This window comes from Coregonus lavaretus, assembly GCF_964263955.1.
Source record: "Coregonus lavaretus genome assembly, chromosome: 38".
Lineage (NCBI taxonomy): Eukaryota > Metazoa > Chordata > Actinopteri > Salmoniformes > Salmonidae > Coregonus > Coregonus lavaretus.
The window spans coordinates 10,855,869-10,877,328 of NC_140025.1; the positions used below are offsets into that span (position 1 = coordinate 10,855,869).

Below are 21,460 nucleotides of genomic sequence, written 5' to 3' on the forward strand. Positions count from 1 at the left end.
TGATACTGAATGTTATCAGATCTTCAACTAAAACCTAATATTAGAGAAAGGGAACATAAGTGAACAAATAACACAACAATTACATATTTATTTAATTCATTTCATAAACAAAGATATGCAACACCCAATTCCCCTATGTGAAAAAGTAATTGCCCCCTTACACTCAATAACTGGTTGTGCCACCTTTAGCTGCAATGACTCCAACCAAATGCTTCCTGTAGTTGTTGATCAGTCTCTCACGTCGCTGTGGAGGAATTTTGGCCCACTCTTCCATGCAGAACTGCTTTAACTCAGTGACGTGTGGGTTTTCAAGCCTGAACTGCTCGTTTCAAGTCCTGCTACAACATCTCAATTGGGATTACGTCTGGACTTTGACTAGGCCATTCCAAAACCTCAAATGTGTTGCTTTTTAGCAATTTTCATGTAGACTTGATTGTGTGTTTTGGATCATTGTCTTGCTGCATGACCCAGCTACGCTTCAGCTTCAGCTCACAGACGGATGGTCTGACATTCTCCTGTAGAATTCTCTGATACAGAGCAGAATTCATGGTTCCTTCTATTAAGGCAAGTCGTCCAGGTCCTGAGGCAGCAAAGCATCCCCAAATCATCACACCACCACCACCATGCTTGACCTTTGGTATGATATTCTTACTGTGGAATGCAGAGTTTGGTTTTCGCCAGGCATTACTGGAACCATGTCGTCCAAAAAGTTATACTTTTGAATCATCTGTCCATAGAACGTTATTCCAAGAGTCTTGATGATCATCCAGGTGCTTTTTGGCAAACTTGAGTCAACTTTTTGGACAAGATGGGTCCCATTATGCCTGGCGAAAACCAAACACTGCATTCCACAGTAAGAACATCATACCAAAGGTCAAGCATGGTGGTGGTGGTGTGATGGTTTGGGGATGCTTTGCTGCCTCAGGACCTGGACGACTTGCCTTAATAGAAGGAACCATGAATTCTGCTTTGTATCAGAGAATTCTACAGGAGAATGTCAGACCATCCGTCTGTTAGCTGAAGCTGAAGCGCAGCTGGGTCATGCAGCAAGACAATGATCCAAAACACACAATCAAGTCTACATGAAAATTGCTAAAAAGCAACAAATTTGAGGTTTTGGAATGGCCTAGTCAAAGTCCAGACCTAATTCCAATTGAGATGTTGTGGCAGGACTTGAAACGAGCAGTTCATGCTTGAAAACTCACACGTCACTGAGTTAAAGCAGTTCTGCATGGAAGAGTGGGCCAAAATTCCTCCACAGCGACGTGAGAGACTGATCAACAACTACAGGAAGCATTTGGTTGGAGTCATTGCAGCTAAAGGTGGCACAACCAGTTATTGAATGTAAGGGGGCAATTACTTTTTCACACAGGGGAATTGGGTGTTGCATAACTTTGTTTATGAAATTAATGAAATAAATATGTAATTGTTGTGTTATTTGTTCACTTATGTTCCCTTTATCTAATATTAGGTTTTGGTTGAAGATCTGATAACATTCAGTATCACAAATATGCAAAAGTAGAGAAAATTAGAAAGGGGGCAAATACTTTTTCATAGCACTGTATATTAAGAGCATCCATCTATTTGTTATGAATAGAACAATGGAATGTAGGAAATGCTAGGACACCGTTAGCCCGTGTCCTAGAGGTTGCCAGAGAGTCTAGAAGCAGTACATACATACACAGGCCCAGGGCTAGTTCTGACAGGGGCGTCAATTAGGACTGTCCTGCTTGGGCACAGCAGCCACTCTCCTAACCACCCGTCTTACTGTATAGAACTTGAGCTGAGGCCTCTGCATTATTAATGAGCCTTTTTAAAGGTAAACACTTACTGTGCTTTGTTACAGAGTGAGAGTGGCCAAGAAGGGATTGGCAACCTTTCAAGGGTCACCACAATCACGATCGCGCACAGATGTAGTATCTTAATTTGAGCCAGTTTGCTACAGCAGGAAAATAATCCTGCAGCAACAGGAAATGTGGATTATAATTAAAGGACATTTTTGTAGGGGTTGATACATTTTTCGTGAGAGAAAATCAAGTTTTAATTTGAAAATTCTCGTGCAACAGGGTGATCAAATTAAGATCCTACATCTGTATAAAGACAGTTGAGTATAAAAAAAAGGAGATGGCTGCTCTATTAGTACTCTATTAGTACTCTATACTTTTAACTTCTATACTAGCCTACACTGAGTGTACAAACATTAAGAATACCTTCCTATTATTGAGTTGCAGCTCCCCCCTTTTGCCCTCAGAACAGCCTCAATTCGTCGGGGCATTGACTCTACAAGGTGTCAAAAGCGTTCCACAGGAATGCTGGCCCATTTTGACTCCAATGCTTCCCAAAGTTGTCAAGTTGGCTGGATGTCCTTTGGGTGGTGGACCATTCTTGATACACGGGAAACTGTTGAGAGTGAAAAACCCAGCAGCGTTGCAGTTCTTGACACAAACCGGTGCGCCTGGCACCTACTACCGTACCCCGTTTAACCTGTCTTCTCCCCTTTATCTACACTGATTGAAGTGGATTTAACAGGTGACATCAATAAGGGATCATAGCTTTCACCTGGATTCACCTGGATTCACCTCCCTCACTGAAAACAATAATTTATTTTTGCCTCTTTTCTATCCTATAACAAGCACGCCTTTCATATAATGATAGAGGTAAGATAAGTTTAATTAAACTCCAACACTTTTCAATTTCAGTGGGTTTTGGTTGGGAGGGAGCTTGATAACTGGGCCCATTTAATTTCTGACTGCTTCCCGATTGTTTTTTTATTTATTTGGGATGGCTTTATTTTGTCTATTTTTTTTAAATGTCCTCTTTATATGTGAGTCATCGTTGCTTTTATGGATGTTTTTAATTATATTTTTGCATGGACGTCATGTATTATTTTATCCTTCGTAATGCAAAATACACTGGAATCAACCAATGACCAAACAAAGTGCATGAATCAGTCAATGTACTAAATGCATTCTATTAGCATGGATGTCTACTTTTGATGATAATATTTTGCACATTTTGTCTGTTGCAATGCAACCAAGGGTAGCTACTAAGATGTCTTGTGCCAACATATAAATGAAAGAGGGGTTGGAATCCATTGAATATGGAAAGGCTGCCTCTGAAATGAAACCTTATTCTCTATATAGTGCACTACTTTTGCCCAGGGCCCATAGGGTTCTAGTCAAAAGTAGTGTACTATGTAGGGAATACAGTGACATTTGGGACGCAGTCCATGTCTTGTGCTAATACATGGATGAAAGAGGCATTGGACCAATTTAAATACAAATATGGCCTTTGATGTGGCACTGGTCAACATTTAGCCAACGTTTCGCAACAAAGGACTATTGTTAACCCCCAGCAGCATGTGGCGCTTTCAATGTCATAAGTCAATTGCTGTAATTGAAGTAGCTGAGATGTTTGATTGTTTGAAGGCCTCATACATCAGGGTGGGTGGGTGTGTGCAGATGACGTCAGATTTTTTATTTTATTTCCTGTGGTACAGTGTGGTGTGCTGACAAAGTGTAATGCACGCCATTCAGCCGCCCAACCAACTCGTGAACGGCGCCTGGGTCAGGTGACACTGTGACTGACTGGTTACTGTACACAGCCCAGATCATAACAGTTCTAGAGAAAGAGATGCTGCTCCTGCTTTTGTAGTGCTTTACTTGAACTGTCTGCCACTGACGCAGGTCTAGGGGTGCGTCCCAATTGGCACCCTATTCCCTAAATAGTGCTCTACTTTTGACCAGAGCTCATGGGCCCCAGTCAAAAGTAGTGCACTATATAGAGAATATGGTGCCATTTGAGACTCAGCCTAGGTCTTTAGACAGTCAGTGGATCTGATAGAATTGCCCTCACCTCATCAACAGGGTTACCTAGGCTGACCTCCTCCCAATTGTCCTGTGGTACAGCTGGTATCTATTATGAATGCTCCTTAGCCTCCTTGGCTGTGTCATGGTTCCTGAGGACTTAGGCTTTTAGAAACAAAACAGTCCTTCAATGCGATCACTCCTTGTCACGTGTATTGCTACATTGCTAGCCAAGGTTGCCTCCCAAATGGCACCCTATCCCATATACTGTGCCCTACTTTTCACCAGGGTCCATAGGGCTCTGGTCAACAGTAGTCCACTATATAGCGAATAGGGTTTCAATCAGGACACACACCAAGATTCATAACCCTCTTACCACCACCAAGGACGGACCAGATCGTAAATCGCCCGTAAATAAACAACACAATTGTTTTGTTTTTTTTATCTCCTTTTTCAAAACATCATAAACGGGGTGGAATTCTATTGAGGGCCTTTTATTAGCGCCCAGGGGCGTCTCTCCATTAAACACAATATGGTTTTCAATCCTGCTTTTTACGACTCAGCATTCAAGCGTCTGATGAATTATTGAAACTATGGGGAGGAAAAGTCAAGCGTAAGTATGTAGGGCAGGCAGGCGTCTGATGTGTTTACAGAGACCGTGGCCAATGTCAGAGCTGTTGCCTGGCTGGCTGTTGATGGCAGCGAGAGTTTGCCCCAACCTCCCCTCCCACCCGCTCACTTGTTCCTCTCTCCGTCAATGGTGGCCATGCCCTCCAGTGGACATTGAACCAGCCACTACGTATTGTTCTGTTTTGGGGCGCCACATTGATGGTGACATCTTACTCTCTCTCGAAAGTCACACGTGGAAGTGATTAGTTTAATCCAGAGGACCAGCTGACTTGACCCATTTTATATTTGGAACACACACACAATTTGTAACACTTGCTCCCTCTACCACTTTGTTGATATGAGACTTACCCTGCCCTAAGCCACCACCCCACAGAGGGAGAGGCATGACCCATCCAGGCCACTCATATCAGGTTGCTCTTCATGCGATACAGTACCCAGATATAAATATGCTATATACATGGCATTACATCTGACAGCAGCCACTGCCACACCCTCCTTGTTTTCAACCCTGCAGATCACGTCTGCATCCCAAATGGCACCCTCTAGCTTATATAGTGCACTACTTTTGACAAGAGCCATATACAGTGCTTTGAGAAAGTATTCATCCCCCTTGGCGTTTTTCCTATTTTGTTGCATTACAACCTGTAATTTAAATTGATTTTTATTTGGATTTCATGTGACATACACAAAATAGTCCAAATTGGTGAAGTGAAATGAAAAAAATTACTTGTTTCAAAAAATTATAAAAAATAAATAACAGAAAAGTGGTGCGTGCATATGTATTCACCCCCTTTGCTATGAAGCCCCTAAATAAGATCTGGTGCAACCAATTACCTTCAGAAGTCACATAATTAGTTAAATAAAGTCCACCTGTGTGCAATCTAAGTGTCACATGATCTGTCACATGATCTCAGTATATATACACCTGTTCTGAAAGGCCCCAGAGTCTGCAACACCACTAAGCAAGGGGCACCACCAAGCAAGCGGCACCATGAAGACCAAGGAGCTCTCCAGACAAGTCAGGGACAAAGTTGTGGAGGAGTACAGATCAGGGTTGGGTTATAAAACAATATCCGAAACTTTGAACATCCCACGGAGCACAATTACATAGATTATTAAAAAATGGAAAGAATATGGCACCACAACAAACCTGCCAAGAGAGGGCCGCCCACCAAAACTCACAGACCTGGCAAGCAGGGCATTAATCAGAGGCAACAAAGAGACCAAAGATAACCCTGAAGGAGATGCAAAGCTCCACAGCGGAGATTGGAGTATCTGTCCATAGGACCACTTTAAGCCATACACTCCACAGAGCTGGGCTTTACGGAAGAGTGGCCAGAAAAAAGCCATTGCTTAAAAAAAAAAATAAGCAAACACGTTTGGTGTTCGCCAAAAGGCATGTGGGAGACTCCCCAAACATATGGAAGGTACTCTGGTCAGATGAGACTAAAATTGAGCTTTTTGGCCATCAAGGAAAACGCTATGTCTGGCGCAAACCCAACACCTCTCATCACCCCAAGAACACCATCCCCACAGTGAAGCATGGTGGTGGCAGCGTCATGCTGTGGGGATGTTTTTCATCGGCAGGGACTGGGAAACTGGTCAGAATTGAAGGAATGATGGATGGTGCTAAATACAGGGAAATTCTTGAGGGAAACCTGTTTCAGTCTTCCAGAGATTTGAGACTGGGACGGAGGTTCACCTTTCAACAGGACAATGACCCTAAGCATACTGCTAAAGCCACACTCGAGTGGTTTAATTAGAAACATTTAAATGTCTTGGAATGGCCTAGTCAAAGCCCAGACCTCAATCCAATTGAGAATCTGTGGTATGACTTAAAGATTGCTGTACACCAGCGGAACCCATCCAACTTGAAGGAGCTGGAGCAGTTTTGCCTTGAAGAATGGGCAAAAATCCCAGTGGCTAGATGTGCCAAGCTTATAGAGACATACCCCAAGAGACTTGCAGCTGTAATTGCTGCAAAAGGTGGCTCTACAAAGTATTGACTTGGTAGAGTTTGTTTCACAAGAAAAAATATTTTGCATCTTCAAAGTGGTAGGCATGTTGTGTAAATCAAATGACACAAACCCCCCAAAAAATCATTTTTCATTCCAGGTTGTAAGGGAACAAAATAGGAAAAATGCCAAGGGGGGTGAATACTTTCGCAAGCCACTGTAGGCCTTGGTCAAAAGTAGTTCCGAAAATAGAGAGCCATTTGGGACACATCCCAATAATCTAAGGCCCCTCTCTTTATTACCTAGCTTCATCTAAGTCCCAGACCTCTCCTCTCTTCTCCTCTGTCTCTTATTTACTCTACCTTTTATGTGGGAGGATTTGTAAAAGATACCCTTGGTCTTCAAATAGGCCTTTAATAACATGGAATGATCTGATTGAAAACGGATGTCAGTCCATTTCTTTGAAAAGACAGTAGGACTGACCGTGCTAATGCCCTGTGAAGTCCTTGAGATATCTTTGAGAAGACTCTGGCTGCGCCCCAATAGGCACCCTATTCCCTATATAGTGCACTACTTTTGACCAGAGTCCAATGTGCACTACATAGGGAGCCATCCTCTACCACCGTTGCATTCAACTTATATAGTTTCAGTCATTTATCAGACACTCTTACCCAGATCGACTGCATACATTTTCATACTTTGTTTTTCGTACTGTTCCCCCATGGGAATCGAACCCACAACCTTGGCGTCGTCGGACAGTGTTTTAAACGCTCACACCACTCTAATTAATACAGGCTTCCTTGATAAAAATCTTTCAGATAAATCTCATCAGGTTCCCATCAATGTCTTATCTAGTCTGGACTCTTTTTAATAATGATCTGTCTTCCCAAGTGTGTGCCCAGCAATTACACAGCTTTTAGAGTTTAAAAGGACTGTTCCTGCTAGCGCAATGACGGAACTAATTAGATACAATAAAATTGTATCCGGTGTATCAGCCTCATGTGGTGACTGAATACTGTGAGGCCATGCACCTGTTCTTTCGCCACTATTCTCAACTGAGAAGCAATAGTGGAAATTAGAATTGGCATTTCAATTTACCTCCTGAATCAATTGACTGAATTGAAATTGAATTGAGCCCAACACTGAGTTGTAGCCCCTATGGCACAGCAGTAGTACAGAGCGTATTAGTGTTTTCATTGATCCCTGTACCAACCTGTTGTCTATCTGTCTTCCTGTCTGCCCTCTCCTACAGGACCCACTGGGGCCACACACCCCTCCCTCTCCCATCATGGGGCAGAAGCCGTTGCAGTTGATCGAGATCAAAGCCAGGGGGCGCTTCGGCTGTGTGTGGAAGGCTCAGCTCCTCAACGACTACGTGGCTGTCAAGGTCTTCCCCATTCAGGTATGAGTTGGATGTTGAGGTACAATGTTGATATAAAAAGGACTTTATATAAATAATTTTGATAGATTGGTCGTTTGGTTACGATTTAGCTCTGTTTTAGAAAGTTGGCTTGATCCTCATGTTTTAAGGCACACTGAAGTGAAACACTGTAGTACTGTTCTCGGGAGTCATTGGTAACACTGTATACGTTATTGTGTTTGATTTATGTCATATTTGTACATCACACAAGGTGAAATAGCTAATATAATATATGCCATTTAGCAGACGCTTTTATCCAAAGCGACTTAGTCATGTGTGCAAACATTTTACATATGGGTGGTCCAGGGAGTCGAACCCACAATCTTGCCGTTGCAAGCGCCATGCTCTACCACCTGAGCTACAGAGGACCTAATGTTGTGTGTTGGTGTGTGGCCTGCAGGACAAGCTGTCGTGGCAGAACGAGTATGAGATCTACAGCCTGAGTGGGATGAAACACGAGAACCTGCTCCACTTCATCGGCGTGGAGAAGAGAGACAACAACATGGACATAGACCTCTGGCTCATCACAGCCTATCACGACAACGTACGTATACAACTTCATTGTCCATCCAAATTGACATCTGTCTATTTCAGGGATCATGAACTAGATTCAGCGGCGGGATGATTTTTTCTTGAGCGGATGGTGAGTGGGCCGGAACATATTTACAAATAATTTGTAGATTGCAAATTGACCGCAAGAAGCCCAAACAGATATGGTACCAGTCAAAAGTTTGGACACACCTACTCATTCAAGGGTTTTCCTTTATTTTTACTATTTTCTACATTGTAGAATAATATTGAAGACATCCGTTCACCCACACCGCGTCTCAAATAAAATTGTCCCGCGGGCCGCCATTTGGGGAACCCTGGTCTATTTGTTCTTAAAACCACAACCGACCAGACACCACACACCACAGGAGGCTGGTGGGAGGAGCTATAGGATGGACTATTGTAATGACTGAAATGGAATAAATGGTTCCACATCAAACAAATGGAAACCACTTGTCTGACTCTATTCCATTAATTCCATTCCAGCCATTACAATAAGCCCATCCCCTTATAGCTCCTCCCACCAGCCTCCTCTGCTACACATATACCAAGAGGCTGGAAGCAGCACAGGGTCAGCCCCTGAAGCGGGTTGTCTGCCCTCCAGTGGTTGGACAGTGTTACTACAACTACTAACACTAATTGTGTTTTCCCCCACAGGGCTCTCTGACTGATTACCTGAAGGCCAACGTGGTGTCGTGGAACGAGCTGTGCCACATCTCCCAGACCTTGGCCCGTGGCCTGGCCTATCTCCACGAGGACATCCCCGGGCTGAAGGACGGACACAAGCCCGCCGTCGCACACAGGTGGGTGGAGGATGGTATCGGCCGGCCCGGTCCTACCCTGAATCAAAAAAACTTTATTGTTCCCCACAGGGGGAAAATTGGGTTTGTCACCAGCATAGGTCACAGGGACAAAAACAGACACACAGGCAAATATGATACAACAGAACACATTGACCGGAGCACTGACAGCTGGTAGAACAAATACATTCCATCACATCAATAGAATTGAGGCCCACTTCTCGATTGCTTGTTCCTCTGTCTGCTGTTTTCTTATCTCCCTCTCTCTCTCTATCGCTCTCTCTCTGGCTCCAACAGGGACATCAAGAGTAAGAACGTGCTTCTAAAGAACAACCTGACAGCCTGCATAGCGGACTTCGGCCTGGCCCTGAAGTTTGAAGCTGGGAAGTCAGCAGGAGATACCCACGGCCAGGTAAAATAATGATGCTGGTTATTCTGATGCTGTATTAACCTGCAGAAAGAGCAGAATCGGTGAATACATTATCCACAAATGTAGTGATACAGTAGTTCACTTCAAAATCAAATACATTTTCAGACTTCAAAAACGGTGTAATATCCCACATTGAGGTCCGTAAGAGGTGTGTGAATATCGGACAAACGTTGATTCCGGAGTGAACTATGACCTTAAGGCAGTGTGTTGTTGACATGAGACAGAGTGTGACCTTGTAGCCTTGTGTTGTGCTTCTCCAGGTGGGCACGAGGCGCTACATGGCCCCTGAGGTGCTGGAGGGGGCCATCAACTTCCAGAGAGACTCCTTCCTGAGGATAGACATGTACGCCATGGGGCTGGTGCTGTGGGAGCTGGCCGCTCGCTGCACCGCTGCAGACGGTGAGAAGGAAATCCGTGTGTGTGTGTCCTCGTGTGTTTGCAACGGTTATGTTGACCTTGTGCGTCTCAGTAAGGATCAATGACTCGGGGACAAGGCCGACTGCTGACTCCATGTAGAGCTGACGGAAGCGACCAGAATACCTACGGTGCCGAATGTGATCCCAAAAGGAGTCACTGTGTGTGTGTGGTTTCTCTGCTGGTGTGTGTGTTTTCTCTGTATCTCACGCTGTGTGTGTGTGTGTGTGTGTTTTGTTGCAGGTCCTGTGGATGAGTACACACTGCCCTTCGAGGAGGAGGTGGGACAGCACCCGTCTCTAGAGGACATGCAGGAGGTGGTGGTCCACAAGAAGTTACGGCCAAGCCTCAGAGAGTGCTGGCAGAAACACGCGGTGAGTGAGGATCAGTGGTGGGAAAAGTACTCAATTGTCATACTTGAGTAACAGTAAAGAAACCTTTTAAAGAAAATGACTCAAGTAAAAGTGAAAGTCACCCAGTAAAATACTACTTGAGTAAAAGTCTAAAAGTATTTGGTTTTAAATATACTTAAATATCAAAAGTAAATGGAATTGCTAAAATATACTTAAGTATTAAAAGTAAAAGTAGAAATCATTTCACATTCCTTATATTAAGCAAACCAGACGGCACAATTGTCTATTTATTTATTTTTATTGACGGATAGCCAGGGGCACACTCCAACACTCAGACATAATTTACAAACAAATTATTTGTGTTTAGTGAGTCCACCAGATCAGAGGCAGTAGAGGTGACCAGGGATGTTCTCTTGATAAGTGCATGAATTGGACCATTTTCTTGTCAAAATGTAACGAGTACTTTTGGGTGTCAGGGAAAATGTATGTAGTAAAAGGTACATTTATTTTCTTCAAGTAAAAGAAAAGTTGGCAAAAATAGAAATAGTAATGTACAGATATCACAAAAAACTACTTAAGTAGCAAAATTCAGTTGGTGGTACAGTAACCGAAAAAGGTTGGAAACCACTGGGTTAGAGCATAGAGCTAGCAACATCAGGGTTATGGGTTCAAGCTTCTGCTTCTGCTTAAATGACCCTATATATACTCTTATGCTTGTCCCAGGGCATGGTGATGCTGTGTGAGACCATCGATGAGTGCTGGGATCACGAGGCGGAGGCACGCCTCTCGGCGGGCTGCGTGGAGCAACGCATCATCCAGATGCAACGCCAGACCAACATCATCGCCCCCGAGGAGATCGTCACTGTCGTCACCATGGTGACCAACGTGGACTTCCCGCCCAAAGAGTCCAGCCTATGAATGGACGGACATTGACTGGACATGTCAGGTGGTGGACATGGAGCGGTTTTGATTTGATGTTTTCAGGTATACATTGTTCAATCAGAGTGGCCCGTTCAGGATCATGAACTCTGGATGATCCTGGGTTAAACTCTGACCCCTGATCCCCTCAGATTGGCGTGCTGGCATGGCGTGGTGTGTTTTAGTGCTGGGCGCTACACTACTGTCATTTAGGAAAATACCTGGCTGTGCCCTCCCACACTGCTTTGGTTTCTACCCACTTTATACTATCATGATGTGTTGGACTCCCATTGCGAGCCTCAAACTGTAAAACAGAGTCCTTCAAAAGAAAAACAGCAGCCTCTTTGAGCTGGGCAAAAAAGGATCCTTCAAAAGGACAACACTAGGTTGTAACAAACCTTGTGAGCTGGGCAAAAAAGGATCCTTCAAAAGGACAACACTAGGTCATAACAAACCCTGTGAGCTGGGCAAAAGGGACATTTTCTTTTTATATATACGAAGAAAACACTAGGACCTCCTAACAGACTTCTGTTCTATTTTCTAAGCAAAAGAAGAGGAAGAGGATGGAGTCTCCAAGAATTACTCTCACAGCTCAGTAAAAAAAAAAGGGCAACTTGTTTTCAAAATGCATTTGCTGTTTTCTTTCTGTGTTATGATAATGATAATGACAATTGTAATGCCAATAAGAAACAGCTTCTGAATGTCACGTGTACTGCTGCTGTACATAATATCAAAACAATGGTAATCAAGTTTTATTTTAGGGGGGGTGATCCATTTCCAAGCATTACTACTTCGAAAGCAAAACCATAGACCTCCATCAAGTCAACAAGGTATACCTCAGTTCCATCTTCATTACAACACTACAACCATAGAAATAGAACTACTATTGTTTCTAGTTCTATTAATTATATTTCTATGACTACAACAATCTCTCTGTAAACTATTCAGATGACATCATTACTTTGGTATTATTGAACTGTATACTGTACAGCTGTGGCAAATAGAATAATTATCACCACAGTTTTAAAACTAGTCCGCAAAGAAATGTATGGCAATACATTTACACACGTGTTTCTGCCTTCTTGTTTTTCTTCTTTGTACGATTTTTTTTGTGCATTATTTTGTCCTTCCTTCCTTTGTTTTTAATGAAAACATTTTAATCCTACATTTTAAAAGTATTTCAATAACCCCCTAAGTCATTGAAAATGATTTAAAAAAGCACTTCTTTCTTATTTTGATTTGCTGTGTCAACTGAGTATTTAATGATGTGAGCATGCCTTTTGGTTATCCTTTGGTCTTCTTTTTAAATAAGCTCAGGAAGCTACTCTTCTGTCTCGACTCCCTAGTTATTACCCATCTGTATCTCCCTGTCCGTAGCTACCACCCTTCTGTATCTCCCTGTCCCTAGTTATTACCCATCTGTCTCTCCCTGTCCGTAGCTACCACCCTTCTGTCTCTCCCTGTCCCAAGCTAACATCCTTCTGTCTCTCCCTGTCCCTAGCTAACACCCTTCTGTATCTCCCTGTCCCTAGTTACCACCCTTATGTCTCTCCCTGTCCCTAGATACCACCCTTCTGTATCTCCCTGTCCCTAGCTACCACCCTTTTGTCTCTCCCTGTCCCTAGTTACCACCCTTATGTCTGTCCCTAGTTACCACCCTTTTGTCTCTCCCTGTCCCTAGCTACTACCCTTATGTCTCTCCCTGTCCCTAGCTACCACCCTTCTGTCTCTCCCTGTCCCTAGCTACTACCCTTCTGTCTCTCCCTGTCCCTTGCTACTACCCTTCTGCTTTGAGACGCGAGTGACCTTTCACACTGACTCTCTCTTCCTGGTGTCATCTCAACCATAGAGCTAAAACATCTCAATTTCTAGCATCTCTATCATCTCAACTCTGTCCTCCTCCTCAGCCTTTAATCAGTGTGACAACATTACTACTGTAGACCCACCCTGTGCAAAACAAGGATGTCTCTCGTCGTCCTTCCGGAATTTGATTTGTGAATGTGTTCTGTATTCCATTTATAGCTTGTTGTATGAGCTCAGATTTGCCTTCTGAGTGACATTGACACTGATGCGACATTGACACTTTGCATTATCTCTCTTCACACCTAGTCAGTGTTTTAACTGGAACTACAACAACAACATCAACAACGTTCAGGGATTCAATACTATGCTTTTCAGTAATTACTACAGTATATGCAACCAGTGCTGAATGGTCCAAGTGCGTACATACTTGCATTGCTGCAGGAGCAACTTTCACAAAACTGTAGCATTTTTTAAACAGTTAATCTTGTCTATTGGTGTTTTAATTCTTTGCAGAGCAGACCTGAGCTTTTGAGGATTAGACAGAGAGCAGGTGGGCAGGTGCCAACTCAAACAATAACACTACTTTACCTCTTTCTGAAAGACAGTGGAAGGGACTTAGGGAAGGCCCAACTGCATTACTAGATTGTGTCTTTACTCTTGGGGGTGAAGGCTGTAGTTGGCCAGTGGTCTCGCAGCGGATGTAGGCTGTATCTCAATTCGTCTTTTCTTGACACATCCTATCTCCTCGCCTAATATGGTTGAGGAGGAGGTGAGGAGAGGGGATGCGACAATTCAAGGAAAGATGAATTGAGAAGCCATAAAATGGTGGCCATTACTGTGAATCCCCTCCCACACACTGGAACCCTGTAGTGCTCAGCAATAGCAACTACCAAGCAAAGGGCATTGGAGGAAGAGTGGAAGGGGCACCAGTTTCCAAGCAGTTAGCGGTGAACCAACAGTCAGATATACAATCACTACAGTACTACTGCGTTATTTTGATTGTCGTATGTTGCTTCTGACTGAAAAAATATATGTAGCCATGATGTGATCCTGATGATTTCTGATATTTTGTGGGTATAATTGTGTACCTGATTTTATTTTTAAACCACAGCTACTTTTACAGGGCTGATTTCACTGTACAGACGTTTTATACCCCGAACCACACTACAATCTTCTTAAGTTGATCAGACCTTGGCCTTCTTGTGAGAGTTGATTTCTTTCAGATAAACTTCAGAAAGCCCAATAACATTTGACTTCAGATTGACTGGAATATTGAAATGCACATTATGTAAATATACATGTCGTTTTTTAGATTGTAGCATGAGGTTGTTTCTATTGTTTTTAGAATATATCACAAAGAAGCTGAAAAATCCCTGATCAATTAATTATTCCATAATTAGATTTTACCTGTTTATTTTGTATATCTATGTTTTTAAATTGTATCAATTTATGGCCCAAATGGCCCGAAACGGTCACTCTTCCTTCCCTAGATGAGACTCATTTCTTTCTAAGGTGGTCTGATGAAAATTCCCTCAAATGGAACCCTGAATCAACAGTTATACCATTTTCACACTACTGAGGTGAGCCAAACTAAGCCGAACCGAGTTGTACTGGGGTGACCTGGTTAAGCATCCGCCATAGCTGCTGGAAGAAAGCTGAAAATTACAATGTGATCTGAAAATATCAGAGCCAGCAAAGTATGGTTCAGGTTGGCTCAGTAGTGTGAAAACAGTCATTGTTTTACCTGACATCCTAGCTCAGACCCCAGATGTTACACTACAACATTGAGATACCATTGCTACAATATTCCAGCAGTTTTGCAAGAATGCTATCCCTTGTATGTGACCAGCAGACAGTGTTTTCTCGTAACACACTTCCTCTCAAAACAACCCTAAAGCTAAACCTAGGTTAGCTTTGGTTCAGTATTTGGCGATAGTCAAACGGTGCGACTTGGCACAAATTACTGTTCTATTGGCAGGTGGACATTTTTATGCTTTGCAAGTTATTTCACAAACTTTTTCAGATGCCTGGTTGGAAGTGGATGTTAAATATTGTACAGAGAAATTGTATGCTATTCCCCCTAAAATAAAGTATAGTGACTGCTCAATGTGATGTGTCATTGTGATGTTGTCCATCTGAAATCATCTGTGAATTGTTTTTACCTAATAATGTTGGTTCCGAAAACAGACCACTAGTTGGCAGCGTTTAGCATTGAATGGGTCTAAGGTTTTATCTTCATGCATCACTATAACAATTATGGGTCATACACTGATGAAAAGATTGCTTGACTTTATTCAATAAGTAGAGCCAAATCATTCTATTTACACACAGTGAATGTACACATGGCAGAAACATTTTGATCATTTATTGTCAGTCCGTGAGGGGTGGTTCGGGGTCCCATGTCTTTCAGTGGTTGTCCAAAACCAATCCTCAATCTGGACCCAATATTGAAGAATATTACCGTTGACAAGCTTATCGACTCTCTTCAAATTAAAAGAAAACCTTTCTTCATTGTTGACGCAGATACCTTAAGAATTAACTATAGAAACATTATAAAAACGTATGATGGATAGTGTGTAGGAAATTGTCTTCTACTGAGATGATGATGATGTCATGCAGACCCACCTTGATGACAACTTGCTTGTCAAAATAATGTATAGAATGGGATTTCCTCTGGACGAAAATGTTGCGGAAATGTATGTACAGTAATTCCCAACAATAATATACCCTCTTTTACATAGCCTTCTGTTCATACATCCTTACCATTGTGAACCATTTGAAAGTTTAAAGGTTCTTCATCGTAGATGTAATTCAAGTGTTTTATCACAATAATCAGACAAAGTTCAAGAATGAAAATCAGGCCAAATAATTTATGTGTAATAAAATAGTAATCCTGCCTCACAATCTATCGAATAAATCCTAAAATAATGTTTACTCATTCACTATGATAACTGAAGTTCTGAGCTCAACACAGTCTTGCTCACTGTCTCATAACTACAGCTACAGCACCAGCAAGCAGTGGTGGAAAAAGTATCCAGTTGTCATACCTGAGTAAAAGTAAAGATACCTTAATAAAAAATGACTCAAGTAAAAGTCACCCAGTAAAATACTACTTGAGTAAAAGTCTAAAAGTATTTGGTTTTAAATATACAGTGGTGTGAAAAAGTGTTTGCCCCCTTCCTGATTTGTTATTTGTTTGCATGTTTGTCACACTTAAATGTTTCAGATCATCAAACAAATGTAAATATTAGTAAAAGATAACACAAGTAAACACAAAATGCAGTTTTGAAATGAAGGTTGTTATTATTATTAAGGGAAAACAAAGTCCAAACCCACATGGCCCTGTGTGAAAAAGTGATTGCCCCCTATAACCTAATAACTGGTTGGGCCACCCTTAGCAGCAACAACTGCAATCAAGCATTTGCGATAACTTGCAATGAGTCTTTTACAGCGCTGTGGAGGAATTTTGGCCCACTCATCTTTGCAGAATTGTTGTAATTCAGCCACATTGGAGGGTTTTCGAGCATGAACTGCCTTTTTAAGGTCATGCCACAGCATCTCAATAGGATTCAGGTCAGGACTTTGACTAGGCCACTCCAAAGTCTTAAAATAATAATATACCATTTAGCAGACGCTCTTATCCAAAGCGACTTACAGTCATGCGTGCATACATTTTTGTGTATGGGTGGTCGTGGGGATCGAACCCACTACCCTGACGTTACAAGCACCGTGCTCTACCAGCTGAGCTACAGAGGACCATTTTCTTTTTCTTCAGCCATTCAGAGGTGGACTTGCTGGTGTGTTTTGGATCATTGTCCTGCTGCAGAACCCAAGTTCGCTTCAGCTTGAGGTCACGAACAAATGGCCGGACATTCTCCTTCAGGATTTTTTGGTAGACAGCAGAATTCATGGTTCCATTTATCACAGCAAGTCTTCCAGGTCCGGAAGCATCAAAACAGGCCCAGACCATCACACTACCACCACCATATTTTACTGTTGGTATGATGTTCTTTTTCTGAAATGCGGTGTTACTTTTACGCCAGATGTAATGGGACACACACCTTCCAAAAAGTTCAACTTTTGTCTCGTCAGTCCACAGAGTATTTTCCCAAAGGTCTTGGGGATCATCAAGATGTTTTCTGGCAAAAATGAGACGAGCCTTAATGTTATTTTTGCTCAGCAGTGGATTTCGTCTTGGAACTCTGCCATGCAGGCCATTTTTGCCCAGTCGCTTTCTTATGGTGGAGTCATGAACACTGACCTTAACTGAGGCAAGTGAGGCCTGCAGCTCTTTGGATGTTGTTGTGGGGTCTTTTGTGACCTCTTGGATGAGTCGTCGCTGCGCTCTTGGGGTAATTTTGGTCGGCCAGCCACTCCTGTGAAGGTTCACCACTGTTCCATGTTTTCGCCATTTTATCGATCGCAATTTGAATGCACAAACATACTGTGACAAGATCCTGAGGTCCATTGTGAGGCCAATTTTTTTAACGGTATCTGTCACCAAAATATGTATATCTGTATTCCCAGTCATGTGAAATCCATAGATTAGGGCCTAATGAATTCATTTCAATTGACTGATTTTCTCATATGAACTGTAACTCAATAAAATCTTTTCAACCTCCTGAGGGGGAAGAGGCGCTGTCGTGCCTTCTTCATGACTTCTTGCGTGTGTATGGACCATTTAAAGTATTTAGTGACATGGAAACTGAGGAACTTGAAGCTCTCGACCAACTCCACTGCAGCCCTGTCGATGAAGCTCTCAACCAATTTATTGCACATATAAAATATAAATACCTCCAATACACATATTCCTATACAAACGGTGCAGAGCGATGCATTCTATAAACTGTATCTGTGATGCGGTAAGAACTGTACGCTCTCTCCTCTCACCTGTGCTAACCCTTCCTGGTCACCTGTGCTACCTATAAACACAAGTGACAAGTGACCCATGACCCCAACATATAGTGCCCTCTAGTGTACAAAAATATGTATATCAGAAGCCTTTTATGGATGCTATTGTGTCACCTGGTGGACACCTATGGTTAACCTGTAAAATAGAGAATGAAGGGTTATGGGTAAAAGCTGGTGTCAGTAACTCATGAGGGCAGGTGATTGCACCTGATGGAAGAGGACTAGTAGAGCTACAGTTTCCTACCATTTCTTTGGGATTTAATTTGGCTGTTGCTACCATTTCTTTGGGATTTAATTTGGCTGTTGCTACCATTTCTTTGGGATTGAATTTGGCTGTTGCTACCATTTCTTTGGGATTTAATTTGGCTGTTGCTACCATTTCTTTGGGATTGAATTTGGCTGTTGCTACCTGTTCTTTGGGATTTAATTTGCGTGTTACTACTTACCTTTTTGCCATTCATAACACTTGGAACCTGTTTAACCTCATCTGGATTATAATGCTTTATTTTACCATTTACCAACCTGGAATCTGTGTGACAAACAATGGAAAATTAACTTGAGAGTAATAAATACATTTGAACTGCAACAACAAATCTCCTTTTATCTATGGAAATGCGTAAGGAACCAAACCTCTATTTAGGCATTTATAGAAGTGGCGTTTTAGTATATGGAAGCTTAGCCATTACAGGAGTGGACTAAGCACACACCCCTGTGGGGCCCCTGTGTTGAGGGTCAATGTGGCGGAGGTGATGTTGCCTACCCACACCACCTGGGGTCGGCTCATCAGGAAGTCCAGGATCCAGTTGCAGAGGGAGGTGTTCAGTCCAGGCTTGGTGAAGAGCTTGGAGTGGACTATGGTGTTGAACGCAGAGCTGTAGTCAATGAACAGCATTCTCACATATGTACTCCTCTTATCTAGGTGGGTGAGGGCAGTGTGGAGTGTAATAGAGATTGCATCGTCTATGGATCTGTTGGGGCGGTATGCAAATTGGAGTGGGTCTAGGGTGTCTGGGATGATGGAATTAATGTACGCCCTAACCAGCCCTTCAAAGCACTTCATGATTACAGATGTGAGTGCTACAGGGTGATAGTCATTGTGGCAAGTAGCCTTAGAGTTCTTGGGAACAGGAATGATGGTGTTCAGCTTGTGACATGTGGGGATTATAGACTGGGACAAGGAGAGGTTGAAAATGATCATGAATAGAACTGCCAGCCGTTCTGCGCATGCTCTGAGAACGTGCCGTGGAATACCGTCCGGCCCCACGGCCTTATGAGTGTTGACCTGATTAAAAACCTTACTCACATCGGCCTCGGATAGATCACCCAGTCCCCTGGGTCAGCGGGGGCCCTCTTGCATGGCTCAGTGTTGTTTTTGTGAAAGCTTGTGTTCGTTTGGTAGAGAGGCATCTTTGGGCAGATCACAGCTGGGTCTTCCTTTGTAATCTGTAATGGACTGTAGCCCCTGCCACATGCGTCAGAGCCTGTGTAATAGGATTCCTCCTTGTTCCTATATGGCTCTGCAGAGGTTGTAGCGGGAATTTTTTTACTTGTTTGTGTCCTCAGCCCCAGCCTCAGGGATGGCAGCGATAGCCACGTGCAGTAGCCCTGTCCTTTAACTTAGCGCCAACCTCTGTGTTAATACAGAACTTTTGATTGGGGAAGCCGCAAACATTCACTGTCGGGACAACATCAGTGATGCATTTCCTAATGAAGCCGTGACTCAGGTGGTTAGCTCGTCGATGCTACGGCAGAGTCCCTGCACATACAGTATTCCAGTCAGTGCTAGCAAAGGTATCGGAACATGAGGTCTGATAACAAAAGGCTTAGAGACCATTTCTATCTACAAGCCATCAGATTGAACTGGACTGACCACCTGCACTGACTCTCCGCACCTTAGCACACATGCACACACTCACTGACACACACACCCACACAGATATACACTCATCCACACACACAAACACACACACACATCTACATTCATGCTACACACACACATCACAACTGCTGCTACCAGACTCTTATTATTTTTGCTAAATACTGCACAATTTAAACACTTGCCCCCAATCTCACCTTCCCCAAAACACGTGTAAATATTGGACAGCTTCTACCCCCAAGTAATAAGATTGCTAAATACACTGAACAAAAATATAAACGCAACATGTAAAGTGTTGGTCCCATGTTTCATGAGCTGAAATATAAGATCCCAGAAATGTTCCAAACGCACAAATGTGTTTACATCCCTGTTAGTGAGCATTTATTCTTTGCCAAGATAATCCATCCACCTGACAGGTGTGGAATATCAAGAAGCTGATTAAACAGCATGATCATTACACAGGTGCACCTTGCGCTGGGGACAATAAAAGACCACTCTAAAATGTGCAGTTTTGTCACACAACACAATGCCACAGATGTCTCAAGTTTTGAGGGAGCATGCAATTGGCATGCTGACTGCAGGAATTTCCACCAGAGCTGTTGCCAGAGAATTAAATGTTAATTTCTCTACCATAGGCCACCTCCAACGTTGTTTTAGAGAATTTGGCAGTACGTTCAACTGGCCTCACAACCGCAGACTACGTGTATCGCGTTGTGTGGATGAGGGGTTTGCTAATGTCAACGTTGTGAACAGAGTGCCCCATGGTGGCAGTGTGGTTATGGTTTGCAGTTGTGTTCGTTGTCTGTAGCTTATGCCTGCCCATAGGCAGGCATAAGCTACAGACAATGAACACAACTGCATTTTATGGATGGCAATTGGAATGCCGTGACGAGATCCTGAGGCCCATTGTGAGGCCCATTTTTTTTTCAGGTATTTGTGACCAACAGATGCATATCTGTATTCCCAGTAATGTGAAATCCATAGATTAAGGCATAATGAATTTATTTCAATTGACTGATTCCTTATATGAACTGTAACTCAGTAAAATCTTAGAAATTGTTGCGTTTATATTTTTGTTCAGTATAGTTAACTAAATAGCTACCCGGACTATCTGCATTGACCCTTTTTGCACTAACTCGTTTTTACTATGCACACATACTGGACTTACACACTCACACATACTTACACTGACACTCCAACACACACACACACACACACACACACACACACACACACACACACACACACACAGGCAAACATAACACATACACACAGGCACACATTCATACACAATTGTTATGGTGCTTTTATGACAACTGGACAAATGAGGTCAAATCATGAAGTCAGTGATCATCAGGTCGGAAAGTCGGAGTTCTAGAAGGATGCCCGAGTTTCCAACTTGGAATTCCGAGTTGGATGACCGTTCAAAACGATTTTGCCTGTCGGAGTTAGTTTTTTTCACAAGTTCACAGTTGTCTTGAACGCACTGTAGTCGGAGATTTCCGAGTTGCGAGTTCCCAGTTGTTATGAACGTGGCATTCTTCTCGTTGACTCCATGCCGGATATCGTCATCGTGTCAGGGATATACAGGAAAT

At 42.8% G+C, this 21,460-nt stretch overlaps 1 protein-coding gene across 3 annotated transcripts in view; it reads left to right on the top strand.

The window, feature by feature from the left end:
- The window catches only part of LOC311112544 (activin receptor type-2A-like), a 49,338-nt gene extending 34,153 nt beyond the window's left edge, over window positions 1-15,185 (top strand). For all 3 annotated transcript variants that reach the window (XM_084155679.1, XM_084155681.1, XM_084155680.1), the window contains exons 5-11: window positions 7,644-7,793; window positions 8,212-8,355; window positions 9,018-9,163; window positions 9,458-9,572; window positions 9,851-9,989; window positions 10,248-10,378; window positions 11,081-15,185. In XM_084155679.1, coding sequence (XP_084011805.1) covers window positions 7,644-7,793; window positions 8,212-8,355; window positions 9,018-9,163; window positions 9,458-9,572; window positions 9,851-9,989; window positions 10,248-10,378; window positions 11,081-11,275 — 1,020 coding nt within the window. In that variant the 3' untranslated portion in view covers window positions 11,276-15,185. The remainder of the gene's footprint in view (window positions 1-7,643; window positions 7,794-8,211; window positions 8,356-9,017; window positions 9,164-9,457; window positions 9,573-9,850; window positions 9,990-10,247; window positions 10,379-11,080) is intronic.
- The last annotated feature ends 6,275 nt before the right edge of the window (window positions 15,186-21,460 follow it).